Source organism: Polyodon spathula, chromosome 9 (genome assembly GCF_017654505.1).
Source record: "Polyodon spathula isolate WHYD16114869_AA chromosome 9, ASM1765450v1, whole genome shotgun sequence".
In the NCBI taxonomy this organism is placed as follows: Eukaryota; Metazoa; Chordata; class Actinopteri; order Acipenseriformes; family Polyodontidae; genus Polyodon; species Polyodon spathula.
Genome location: NC_054542.1, coordinates 24,467,055 through 24,481,425, shown reverse-complemented (window position 1 = coordinate 24,481,425; position 14,371 = coordinate 24,467,055). Strand labels below are relative to the sequence as shown.

Sequence of the window (14,371 nt, the reverse complement as noted above, 5' to 3'; positions counted from 1 at the left end):
ACAATTTATGACACCAGACAGAACCTTTGGTTTGTGTAATACAGGATTGTACCTCACAATACATAAAGATTTTATTATGATGATATACTCTCTCTGATTCTATTTGACAGTGTTCCCCTAACATACTATATTTATGCATGGGATTGTCCGTGCACCTTTTCTTGTTTGTTTGTTCGTTTCACATGTTTCATTTGAATGGACGGGATAGGATTTCACGTACTGCTTAAGAAGAAACGTTTCTTTCCAATACAATATTCCAATTTGAGATGTTATTACATTTATGTAATGAAAAATCTCTATGTAGAAGGTATCCCAGTTTATTTTATATTAATTAGATAATTTAACATCTTCATTTTGTGTTTAATCTAAGTTTAACTAAATAAAAAATTAAACAAGTAAAAGTGCACAATAATTACTGCACATGTAGAAGTATACTTTGCACTAAAATTTAAGCATGTACTGCAATATGCATCCCCCTTAACAGCCAGTTTCATGGTGTTGTCTGTGCATCTTTTTTAAAGTTATGAACAATGTTTCATGCTGTGTTTTGGAGTTCTCTTGCTTTTCCATATTGGGCAGACCCGCCTTTTGCAGGGTGCCCGGAGAAATACCTTCATGCATTTTAGACTTAAAAGACAGAAATACAATTTACAAACTCAAGCATACTACTAATACAGACTTGTTTTGAAAAGTAACTGAGCAGAACTGCTGACCCCAATAGAAGTAACCTGTCATTCAAATACTGCCATTGTGGAGAAAACCACTTGGGTTAGCAAACTCCTAAATGAATAGCAACAATCTAATTTTGAATTTAATTTGAATTATGTTTGTTATAAACAATAATTATAATTCATTAATGTTTATTAAATGACGTATTATCTCTGGTGCATTTGGTATTGTTATAATTTAGATAGACAGGATACTGGCTCTAACGTGATATCGATGATAATATTTTCTTGTTTTGATGTCAAGCTCAGGCTCACAGTTAAACTAAATAATGCAGCCATTTCTTTGGTCTTTTGTAACTTGAGTTTTTATCATGAATAAAACTTGAAGGCTAAGCAGTTTTTAAAAATGTATAAAAAATTCACACATGAAAAAAAAAATTATTCTGTGGCAAGAAATAACAAAATGTAACTTTACAGTACGAAAAAAACCAAGTTTTTTTCTTGAAAGGTTAGAATGCATCCTATATAAACCTCTAAACCTGAAATGTGCGTTTAAATAAACATGTAAAAACAAATCAGTCACTCCTGTATGAAACAAAAAAAAACAAAAAAAAACTGATAATACAATTAATAAATCATGCTTGTTATTTATACCCATTAGATACAGTGAAAAACCAACTTAAATTTATAGGGAATTAATTAACAGTGTAATTGAGTCTGTAAAGAGTGGCTAATCTTACTCGCATATGGAAAGGAGATTGTTCCTTAAAAAGGTAATGCTGCAGATTTTTGTTAACAGTAAATTAATACTTTACTTTTAATAAGAAGCAACGGTTTTAGAAAATATCTGTTAGATAAAAAAAGTCTCACAATCATTCTACTTCTTCTTCCTCAAAATATCCTCTTCAAATGTTCTAAAGGTAAACATCTATTTACCTTTTATTTTTTTAAAACAGACAGAATAACTATTTTAAAATCCAGCCGTTAATGAATCCAGATGTCGATGTATACAGGACTTCATGGAATGAATTCAAACTGCAACTCAAATGGGATCACTTCAAATTTCAGACATCTTTATAACCTGTATCTGCACACCTCTATTAAAAGTCAATTCCACAGTTCTGGTAAGTGCAGCACTTGAGCCATAGGGAGAAACCGTATAAAAATCTCAATTAGAAAACTACGGTGGCCCTGAAGTGCAAAACACGACAACAAAGTGGAAAACAAAATAGCCAATTAAAAAACACAATGACAAATTAGAAAACAAAATTAACAAATGAGAAAACACGACATTAACTCTAAACTGGAAAGGGAGGGGAGATAGGTAAAAGTGCACTGGGAAACTAACCGTGGTAAGTCACTTTTTTCTTGTTTGAATTTTAATAATGTTTTGTATTCATTTATTTCACACTTGTTTTACTAATATAAGGACAAATAAAAACATTAAAATTCAAACAAGAAAAAGTGACTTACGACAGTTAGTTTCCAAGTGCTTCCATTGTTGTGTTTTGAACTTCAGGGCCACCATAGAAAACCAATCTGTCTTTTGGAACTGCCAGCATATGTAAGGCAGGTTTAAAGTAGATAACCCTGTGTTCTTAAAATGGGTATAAATAATGCAAAATATTTTTAGACGTCTTCAAACCTTTGCCCTGCTGCATCTACACACAGCACTTCCTTTAAGGATAACATAGCACAGGTGCCCGCACCATTACTGCAAGCTTACCTATATTATTCAGCCTTTTTACATTTGTGTTGTTACTGTTGTTAAACTGGGAGTTAAGATTCAGTAAAAGTAACTCTTAGGGGATTAAACCAGCCTCCAATTATTTGAACTTTTGCTTGTTTTATGGGGGTGGGGGAAGGGGGGATTTACTTTGTAAATCGGTTGCTTTTTATTTAACCATACTTTGCTTGTGTCTTACTTTTTTATATTAAATAATAAGGCTTATATCCCAAAAGGCACATACTTATAACAGTTCTACAAAAATGATTGTGTTAGATTAATGAATAAAAGATCACAGTTTCGTTTTTTTGTAGTGTACCTGAGCCCAAAGCGCAACAAACACATGATATTTCATACCTTTAAAATGCTCGAAATACTGAATGCATAACAAACAGGAAATTCAAAGGTCTTACTCTTTGGCAGAAGGTCAGGTTTAGTTTTCTAATCCTTCGCTTGGTGCATGAAAATTGACTGAACTGAAAGTAAACAGCTAAGGACCTTTATCAAACTTATTGAATTGTATAATTAAAAAAAATAAATAAATTAAAAAAGTCAGTCCTAAAGGAATAATGAAATTACAACAGCAACAATTTTTCATTACATTAATGGAACTTCCCTGTACCTGAAAGATCAATTCTCTTTCCAATATGTCCATAAGAAAAGGCCTCCAGCATGCCTTGAACTGCATTATATTTACATCCTGTAATGCGCTAAACACAGCAGACATTGTGACAAAATAAAAGATTATCACCAAACTGTACAGCCTTCTGCTTCTATGTTAGTTCACTTCAATGTCCATGCCAAGAAGCTTGTTCTACTATTACACACCATCTGAAGTTTCAGCCTGGCTCTGGACATTACTGTGACAACATTTAGGAAGTATTAACGGACATGCATACAATGTTGAAATCAATAATTAAGAACCGGGTTAGATAATATAGAGTATATAAAGTATTATTCTATTCAAATCTAGAAAAAAGTTAAACATATTATCCTGGCAACAGAACCTTTTTTTTTCTGCTCAAGTTGCACAAGGAACAGATTAACAGTGTTACAAGCAATTGCCGTAGTTGTGTGTATAATGGTCCCTTTACCAAAATGTAAAAGGGCTCAATTTTTTAAGGTTTTGCATTATTCCGTTTTTATCAGCACAGCTTATTCCCGGTACTCTGCTAAACAATCAGCAATCTACCCACGGGTCGAGCAGGTTTTGTATTTCTGAATACATCTGATTAAAGTACACAAGCCATTCCTTCAACGGGAAGTACAGTGTGGTATTAATCAACAGGTTAAGAATTAATTTACATTGCTTGCTTCGGCAATTACTAACATTTTACAAACCCCTTGCAGCCAAAAAATAAAATCCATAAAAGAAATCTATAAATGCATCTGCATGTTCAAGTAGTGCTGCATTCAGAATGCTTGCAGATCCATTTGGAGAGAATAGACAAGCAGATTAATCTACACCAAGAGCCTTCAGCTGTCTCTCAATCTCTTCATCTGAAATCGTGGCAGCTTTGGAGGTGGAAGCTGAAGGCAAGTTTTTGCTTGCTGAAGGGGCATTCACCATCTGTAGGGAAAACAATGGCAATTATTAGCTGCAAGCAAATGCATATAAATGAATAAAATGGACCCCAGGCTATAAATATGGACCAGATATTCTTTGAGACTGCGCTCCGTTCAAGTCGCTATCAGTTTGACTGGAAAATGTAATGGCATAAACTCAAACTAATTTATCCCTAACTTCATTTATGGGATTATCATCTGTTCCTTGCAGAGGATTTGAAAAGTTTGCATGTTTCAAATAAAATTATTTGCAATATGGGATTAGCAGTAATTTTATTAGAAAAATCCAGTACTTGCACAAAACATTTAGGAAATCCTACCATTTAACAAACATCATTATTGTCAAAAGAAATGTCGAGTTATACCAACAGAAAAATCTGTAAAGACTTTAATTAAACTGGAAAACAAAAATTGCACTGGATTTGCCCCAAGTTACATAAACTGGATTTTTGTTACAATTATCACAACAGCCATTACAAAAAAGAAATAAATATGATGAACACAAATGGCAGGGAGCAATGACAATCCAATGACAATTGTTTTTATTAAGTTAATTAAAGATTTTTTTATTTTTTTTATCTGTACACCACTGTACAAGCATAAGTATTTAACCCTTAACGGTCCATTTATTCATCGCTTGTCAGTCGTGTCAGGTCCAATTTATTTTCACATGCACCGTTTATCTTATACAAGCTGTTTTACTTTTTTTTTTTTTTCCCCCCAAAGAAAAACAGGTTCCTCTCCTGATCACTCGTTTTATCACCAAACTCCTCAATAATGCGATCCACTCCCCCCCCCCCCCCCCCCCCCCCAATTCGGCTCCTATCGGTCTCAATCGGCCATTGAAAGGTTTTCTTGGCTTTTTCTGGAAAAAACAAACAAAACTAGAGACCTGTGCTTTACATCTTTTTGATCCTGTCCGACATCGGACGGGAAAGGGAAACTGTAATGTCGGACAACATATACTGAAATATATATTTTGTCCACTTACTTTTCCAGAGATTTCAATGCCGATTTCATCCAGCACCTGGTTTACAATGTCCTGGGATTCTTCCTCGTCGCCAGATTCATTAAAGATTTCATCTAGTGTGTCGTTAACTATGGGAAGAAGAAAATCAAGTCAAGATTGTGGAAACATGCCGACAAGAGGAGTCCGAGGCCCGCATCAACCAAAATATAAAATAAAACGGGTGTTTTTTTTTTTTTTTTAAACACATTGAGGTCTTTGTTGATCTACAGAGAGGCATACTGCTAAATCATGTTGCTATTCTGATCATGTTCCTATTCAATGGACAGACAATGCCTTCATTCCACACTGTGGTTGAATTTCAAACACTGCTCCTTTTCTATTCTAGTTTCAGTGTAAATTCCCTGATTCTGTAATATTAATTCCAGTTGTGCAGTCCATTAGTACTGCTCTGAGTAGTTATGTAAGGTTTGCTGTGTGCCATGTAGCTTTCTGCTAATCACGGGGTCATTGAAAAAAGGGACATATGTACAGCTTATTACATTGTATACAATACCACACCAGAAGGATTCAGCAACTAGGCAAAACTGCTCCCAGTTATAACTGCTTGACGTACTAAATACTATGGTGAGAGGGGCAATAACAATGTATGTCTTGATGGCATATTGCATTCAATCAGTCCTTTATTAACCCAGGTAAGTCTGTTGAGAGCAAATTCTCATTTTCAATAGTGGCCTAGGCTAAGCATCATGCAAAATATGAAAACCCCATCCATTTTGTCTGGAAAGCAATCACAAAATAGACTCCTGTGAAGGTGCACATTTCTAATCCTCCAACAGCTTGGAAACTGACAGCACAGTGTTATCATACCTAATCCAGATGCTGTACTGATTGAGTGTGTGACAGAGCGAGAGTGGCAGAAATGGACATACAGAGAGGAGGCAGGTTGTTCTCAGCCTTCACCTCAGGACTGTAATTACATGTTCTCTCGCAGACGGCAGGTGATGGGTCCGGTTTCAACTCCAAGCTAATTCCCATACAAGGTGTGAAAAGTCCAATCTAAGCCAACTTGCATGAAGAACAGGATCATGTTTTCACGGGAAAGTACAGACTCTACTGTACCTGCATCAAACATGCCAATTGGTATATTAAAATAAAACTCAAGTGCAGCAAGAGGAAACTGGCTATGCAAAACAAAGCTGAAAATACTATCCAAAAATACAGTATCATCTGAATGTGATTTTAATAAGCATTTACAAGTTCTGAGGTATGATATTTTATCCTTGGGAGAGGTAAATGTAGGCGGGTAGTAGGACAATAATTAAATTCAGATATATCTAGGAATATATGTTTCTGTGGACAAAAATAAAGTTTGTAAGGGGAAGGGCATATTTGGTGGCTGGCAAATACTAAGTTAAAAGTATATGTGAACAAAGACATTACCTTTGTGAACAAAGCAGGTATCTCGGATAGATGGTTGGGGGAGTAATACAAACGTTCCCTTTAATTAGTTAAACTGCAATACTGTTTTCATTGTCTGAAGCACCCTACTGGATTAAAAAAAACAAAAAACAAAATAATAGTTGTCTTACGCATTTCTTCCGTCATTTCCATCTTCATATTTTCCTTCTGGAAGTTCTGCATGGTTTGTAGAGTCTTCTGTGGGTCCATCTTTTTGTTGACTGTCTGCATTGTCTGAATATTTAAATAGAAACATGAATGTTAACGAAAATCAGGGGAGAACGTAGTAGAGTCAAAAGGACAGCAGTAATAGTGATCCCCCAATGACTCAAACACTGAACATGTGACTGATTCTCAGATCAGATCAAAGTCAGATTACGAACTCTCTGCTTGACGACACATATGAGTGACAACAGTGCTTCTTGATTGTTTGATCTTTGTTTAGTTAAATATTGTAATACCGACAAATCTGTAACAATAAATCTTACCTTTGCAGTGGTTGACATTGCACCGGCCATCTTCATCTGGGAGCTCATGACCTTGGTCTGTGTGGACATGGAGGTGACCTTTGAACTAACGGCATATGTTCGGTTCTTCTGTTTCCGCAGCTGGACTAGCTGTTTGGCTAAAATTATACAGGCTTCCTTGTTTCCAGTCTTGGCCATTTTTTTAATTTCAAGTTCCTGAGAAAACATAACGCAGATGCTGGTTAGTAGGTGGTAGCACTTTAAACACCCAATCTGGAAGAATAAAGATTAGGAGGAACTATTTCTAGGCTTGATTGACTTGCAACCTTGAAAGCTTGAAAAAATGTCACTGTCACTCACCCAATCAAAAATGTTATTGACTGGCCAAACTGAAAAATAATGCAACTGTACTGCCACAATGATTGTGTATATTTTGCTATTTGGACTGGATTCCTGCCTGTAATTTGTAACATATATAATATATATATATATATATATATTATATATATATCATATATATATATCTATATATATATCTATATAATTATATATATTTATATAAAATCACATTGTCTATGTAGTGTAAAACAGATGTCACATAGTCGTTACAATCCTGTTTGAATATCGTGGTATCGTGATAATTTGATTCTACCTGATTCACGCCTGAATTTACTATATGCCCTTATTAACAGGAATACTTTGGGGTGGTTGGACCTGTCTAAGAGCATGACTTTATCCACAAAGGAGCTAATCATGTAACACTTAAAGCAGGTGCCACTTGAACACCTTGTATATTTGCAGACCAAGCAGAACAGTAAATAAAAAAAGATATCCATCTCCACAGAACAAACTCAGTTTACTACAACTGAAGGTTAATGTCAGTGGTGCCCTAAAAAGAGACGATATGGTTGTAAGAAAGACTAAAGTCCCTTAAATTTCTCAACAAACAATAATTATCTGAAGAAACTAGGACTGTGGTCGAAGGTTTGTTCAGTAGCCAGGGATTCGAAGGTTCGTCAGACGCACTGTTTTTTTTTGTTTTTTTTTCCTGATAAAAGAAACTGTTTGGTAATATATGAATACTATAAAATCACACAATAAATTTCACTTGCATACAAAATTCGATCTTTTTATTTGTATAATGCATATTACATAAACAAAAGTTGTATTAAAATCCACTACCAAATCGTTATACACATGTGTAACATTGTAATATATATACTATATATAATATATATATATATATATATATATATATATATATATATATATATATATATATATATATATATATTTGCATTTGCATTTTGCATTTGCAAAAAAAATCCTGGTCTTATTTTACAGCAGTTTTGAGGTTTTGCTTTTCTATTAGCGAACTTTGGAAGCTCAACAGCCCGCATTTTTTTTTTGTATTTTGTTTATTGCTGGCGCATTTTGATCACATTATGACTCTACTTCCTTCAGTCTTCTTTTCTTTTGACTGGGGAGGAAGAATTACAGGACGAGAAAAATGTGGAAGCTGATTATTTTCTGTTTTATTTGAATTATATTGCAGTCCTGGAAGAAAACAAATTAATTAAATGCCTAATTATCTCTAGAAATTTTCCTAAAACTATTTAATGTTAAACAGGTCAAAACCCCAACAAATCTAAATACAGTACTGTCAAAATGGCCCGACTTTGAATTAACCTAATATAACATCATGCAGTGATAGGGGAGCACTGTAATAAGATCCTTGAAGAAATCCTCTTATACTACTCAAACACAAATCAAAGACACCACATCCCCCAATATTCAGAGAAACACATTTCAAAGTGTACAGTAAAGATTTCATGCTGTTCCAATAATCATTTATTCTCTTCAGAAATGGAGTTCAGTAAACCCTCAACACTGGCTAGAACTAGATAGGAGGAGGATTATAGCTAAAATGAAATGCCCGAGAGAGGTAATTACAAACATGCATTACCATGTTTACTTTTAAAAAGGGGACCCACTGCTGCTATGGGATCTGTCCTCACAACAACCAGAGAATGTGGGGAGTGCTTTTTAACCCTTTCTTTTTGCACTGCACAGACTTCAGATGCTTACAAATTGTACTGCTGAAAAGCTATCAGGTTGGGTCTTTTATCAATTTTCCACAAAGTCAGTTTATATAGATAGATACTGTATGCAAGCTTGGAGCAGTCAAAGCTCTTTGTGAATTCTGGTCTACATCAAATTAGGGTGGTAATAGTTTAGAGTTTAAAGTTTTACAGCTAATTTCACAGATCCTAAATAGCATTAATCTTAGACTAACTTACCTAGGGTAACATTTGTGCTTTTGCATAAAGAGTCATTGTTAATTGTGCACATCAAATATGTTTACAGTAGTAGCCTTTTTTATTTTTCATTACTTATTTAATTGAATTAATTTTAACTTTTATATAGCACCTTTCATAGTGGACCACCATCACAAAGCGCTTTACAAGATACGAGACTAGGGTGTATGAATTATGCATCAGTTTTAGAGTCACTTACAACAATGTCTCACCGGAAAGACTGAGCACAAGGGACTGGGATTTGAACCGGGGAACCTCCTGGTTATAAGCCCTTTTCTTTAATCACTGGACCACCCAGCCTCCTATGATATATTTGTCAATATGTCCATGTACACGTAAACACTGTACACATCTGGCATACACATATGTTTAATAATTCATCTACCAAAAGCTATATCTTGGGAAGCTCTAGTCTGATTCTGAAGAGATGCTGTTCTGCAGGCTACTAAAATCTGGGGGCTGGGGGAATTTTCAAGACACAGGTGTACACTCTTCTGGAACTGAAGCAAGCTAGCCAAGTACTGTGCAAATGTGCTGCAGGAGGCTAGCTGACTAAACGAGGCAGATCCCTCCTACTGCTACATGATTAGAATAAAGAATGCAGTGCAAGGCTGTGTCTCAATTTTCCGCTCCACTTACCATTTGCTTTTCTTGTTTCTCTAATGCAGCTCGGTCTCTGGCTATTTGTCTCTGAGTTCCTCTTAATTCCCGGTTTTGTTCTTTTATTACATCTGAGAAAAGAAGTGTAAAGATAAAACAATCACAAATACTGTACTAACTGGAAGCCTCAGTATCATCATCCTTTAACACAGAGCCATGGAATTGAGAATCAAGAGTCCCAGTAACAGCTATACAACTGAGATGCGTTTTGAGACAAACACGGTTGGGATTTTTTTTATTTTGATTTTATGATACTTCCAAAGGAGTTCCTTTCCATAAATTGAAAATTATATTTTGTTTTAACTAAGCAGATCTTTTACTAATTACGCTTTAGTTTATGTGTAATAAATAAATAAATAAATAATTACATTTTTGACAAATCTATGTTGACCATTTTTGGAAGTAAGTAAAGTCTGAAACAGAAAAAAAATAATCATTTGATCTCACTTCAGCAAAATTTGCAAGTCTAAATTAGTACTATTTTTGGTATAGTCTAATTTCCAAAGAGCACTGGAAGGCTGATGAGACAGGCCAACAATTGTGTTTACTTTAATTAGAAGAAGATTAAATAATAGTCTGTTTGTAGAAAAGAAAATATCAATACCCTCTATCTGTGAATGCTCTAGGCTCACAGTGATGATAATCAACTCATACTGTGTTGCTGGGGAATACAAGACATTTTAACACAGTTTTTAATAGTAGTAGCCAGTGGCACTGCAACAGACTGAAATAATGTCCTTTAGCAGCAGACAGACACAGGAAGGGACTGTGATTCCCACCAAGGTCACTGGAACACAGTCCCCTCTGCAAAGGGCTCCGTTTATTTATAGTATGGGTATCAATACTAGAGGAACCACATAGATGCATTTCAATGTCCTTGCCCTGTTTACAGTTCAGTGGTTCAGTATACACACCCATGACACAGACTTTATAATGAAAGGTACTTATTTAATGATTGCAGAGTATGGTACAGTACATACTGAAATATTTGGCCTCAACACCACTTAGTTTGAGGGTCCATCACCTACAATATCCATTAGGACGAGATGATAGACCCCCTTTGTTAACCATTGGGAAGGAGGAGGGGTGTGAATCGATTAAACAAGAGGGGTAAGGTCAATGTATGTTTTTTTATGAATGTTAAGTCAGAATTGCACAGACCTGTACAAGAATGTATCTGTGACACCAGGGTTAACACCACTGCTCTCCTTGCAAATATGTCAATGGGATCTTTAATGTTCAGAGTAGACAGTACTTCATCTGAAGGAATGTGTTCCGTTCAACTGCCTTCAGTAAATGAATGGTGTTGGTTTTACATCACAAAGCATGATGATACAGTGGTTTATAATGGCACCAGGTGTCCCTCAAATGAATGAGCAGCAAATTAATACTGTGCACCAATGCATGTAAAGGCAACTATTTAATGGTCAGTCAGCAAATTCCCTCCCACCTGCCTGATACAGCAGTGGAGTGACTTCCGCACTCTTTTGACTGCAGTGCGAGACAGGCCATACGCCCACAGCAGGTGCTTCACTGCCACTCAGACACCAAGCAGCAGGATTGTTAATTGATTTATGTACAAGACGCAAATCTTAAACAAAAAAAAAAGGATTTCAATGTTTGTAAAAAATATAATTAAAAAGTCTGCTCTTGTAGATTACAGTTTTTATTAAATATGCAAAGCAAGATACTTCACCTATCCTCTCAATTATTAGTCAAATCATTTGAGAACATCCACTCTCAACTGCAATTTTTTCTGAGTCATTTCATGTGAAATTAACAGTGAACCTTTTTACATCTCCCCTGCTTTTGCTGCAAGCTCTGCCCTGTTACACGAGGCACAACATCAGTTGCTATAAGAGCATACAAAATCTCCCTGTCACACAGTAGCACTAACCGCTCTCTATGCCCACTGTGAGTTCAATGATTTTGGCTTTACAGCTAGCAGCCCCAGTATCACGTGGTTCTTTGTCAGTCTAGCTGCCCATTGCCACTGGATAATCAATTAGTCACAGTCTCTAAAACACGTGAATTCTGCATTCAGAAAGAGTTCAAGTATCGAACAATATTAGATCTTCATCAGTTCTTGATTGTCCAGCTTAAAAGTTTTCAGGGAACGACCCTCAACCATGTTGTATTCATTTACCTAGTCTACATATCTTGTGACATGCTCAAAAAAGCCCCCCACTCTGATGTATGTGTGTGTGTGTGTGTGTGTGTGTGTGTGTGTGTGTGTGTGTTAATGAAGCTTCATGCTCACCCTACTGTATGTTTCCATTGCAGAGCGATTACATAAATCTAGCTGACATTTCCTGTAGGTGTGCAAGAAGAGCAGCAGAAACCTTTTTCTGACACACTCCCTAACTGCAACACCAAGCTTGTCACAATGTTGTGACAGCAAGGCCACTTCCATCAAGCCACAGTAACAAATCCATTCATGTGAAAACCCATAGAACACCCTCCCCACCAACCACAAGCAAAGCAGGCGACTGTGTAATACCATACTCAGAAATCAACTTTCCTGTCACCTTATGAATTAAAAGGAAATTTTAAAAAAAGGATTATACATACCCATAGGGTCCTCCCTGAATACAATCTTACAACACAATGCACAACTTTCTGTAATGCTGCCGGACCCTTTTCAATGAGTCCCATTCATACAGCTGGCATGCATTCTAGTCAAAGTCAATATGCAGATTTAAATTCTACAGCACAACTCTGATTACAATTAGACCGGCATTTAGTGTATGTGGTTGTTTTTTTTTTTTTTTTTTTTTTTTTTTTTATATAAACTATTAATCAACATTTTATTACTCAATCAATATCTATCAATTAAGTGATCCCTATATGAGTTATCCTATCAAATTAACAGTACAGTTGAAGCGAGTATGTCATATGTACAATATTTAATTCTGTTGCTTCTGTTCCCATTTAACCTATGCCTGATGAGGACTCATCAACGCCAGGCCAACTATTATCATTACTAAAGCAAAATGGTTCAAATCGCAGTACGTTAGTTTACTGTGTAAATCCACATAACAGAATTACCCCGCCAGTTGGCTTGCACACAAACTGAATATGCCCTGTGGTAACACGTTGTTAACTATGTCTGCATCGCTGTTACACAGCTGGTCTAGCTGGGATCTTTCCCCTCACCAGAAATACAGAAACAAACCAGTTCGTGAGTTGGCAGCACCAGGGTGGCGATCTGCCTAAGCAAGTTAAACTAGTTGGACTACTTCACATTTTCACAAATGTTCACAGCAGAGAAACCGTCCCTTGCACATAACACAATTTACCCCAATCTTTAGTTTAAAATAATACAGCTGTTGTTTTCAGTGAAGTTTAATTTCCTAACATCAAGCAGCAGACTACTGACTGTTCAGTTCCATAGACAACAAAAATCAGGCCCTCAAAACAACTTAAAAAGCAGACAAGAAACTCACCATCTACAGTCTTCTTCTTAAACAACGAAGCCATGGTTAGGAACACTAATGTGGATTTCAGCTTGGCGCTACTTGTTTTATAATAAATCTCTATGCTGTATTCTGTTAAAAAAAAATAATGCCGTTCTGTCCACCGATTATTTACAAGTTGATTTCCTGGTTTTTTACCAGGCAGGAACTGACTCCCCTTTCTTCACATGACAACCGTGAGTCACTTTGGCTTTGACGTCAGTTCAACCAGGGTTGGCGTTTTATCAAGCTCCGGTAGGTGGCGCCGCTGGTCCAATCAAATACAGTTGTAAATCAATGCGGTAATACTAGTGCGTTTCCACAGTGTTGTGTTCCCTCGATAGCTTGCACAAGCAGACCAGACCAGAAGGGTCTTGTGTGAAATTAATGAGTATATAATTTGCACTTTTCTGGTTTGGGAGCAATCTCTAATCAGACAGCCTTTCATCTCCGCTGCTTCGGTATTATTTAAACATCCAGGTAAAGGGTAACGGCAGCAATAGAACCGGCAGTAGCAATATTTAACAGTGATTTGGAGTTACTGTTTACTGCACTGAGGTACAGGTTTCGTTGTTGCCAGCATTTGCAAATAGTTTCCCTTTCAATAAAGGCCAATAAAATATTTTTTCTCTTTCTTCAAATCTGATGTTAAATTACGGCAGTACAGTATATTTGTGCTGGTATAATAATAATAATAATAATAATAATAATAATAATAATAATAATATAATATATATATATATATATATATATATATATATATATATATATATATAACTATATTTTGGGAAAAGAGGCTGCTGCGAGTATATTTAATATCACTCCGTTATGTAAAACAATATCTCAAAACGTATGAATATGAAGGATAGTTGTACAAACATAAATTGTAATACATAATAGGCAGACTGATGAAATATTACAATTATTACCCACATTGTATTTCTGTGGTTCTTAAAACAATACAAAATAATACATACATTAAAAAAAATAGGAATTGCAGTACATAAGTGATACATGCAGAGGGTATAAAGCTTTTAGCTTCTCTGACCCTGTGGGCCGGTGTTTAGGTCTGCAGCCCCATTC

At 35.7% G+C, this 14,371-nt stretch overlaps 1 protein-coding gene across 1 annotated transcript; it reads right to left on the bottom strand.

Moving 5' to 3' along the window:
* Positions 1-1,017: 1,017 nt before the first annotated feature.
* On the bottom strand, positions 1,018-13,474 carry LOC121320536 (charged multivesicular body protein 2b). Its single transcript, XM_041258940.1, has 6 exons — positions 13,280-13,474; positions 9,813-9,904; positions 6,877-7,071; positions 6,520-6,622; positions 4,952-5,058; positions 1,018-3,964 (listed from the first exon to the last, which is right to left on the bottom strand). Exons 1-6 carry the CDS (start codon positions 13,311-13,313, stop codon positions 3,851-3,853), a joined length of 645 nt encoding a protein of 214 aa, XP_041114874.1. The 5' UTR covers positions 13,314-13,474; the 3' UTR covers positions 1,018-3,850.
* Between the last annotated feature and the right edge of the window lie 897 nt (positions 13,475-14,371).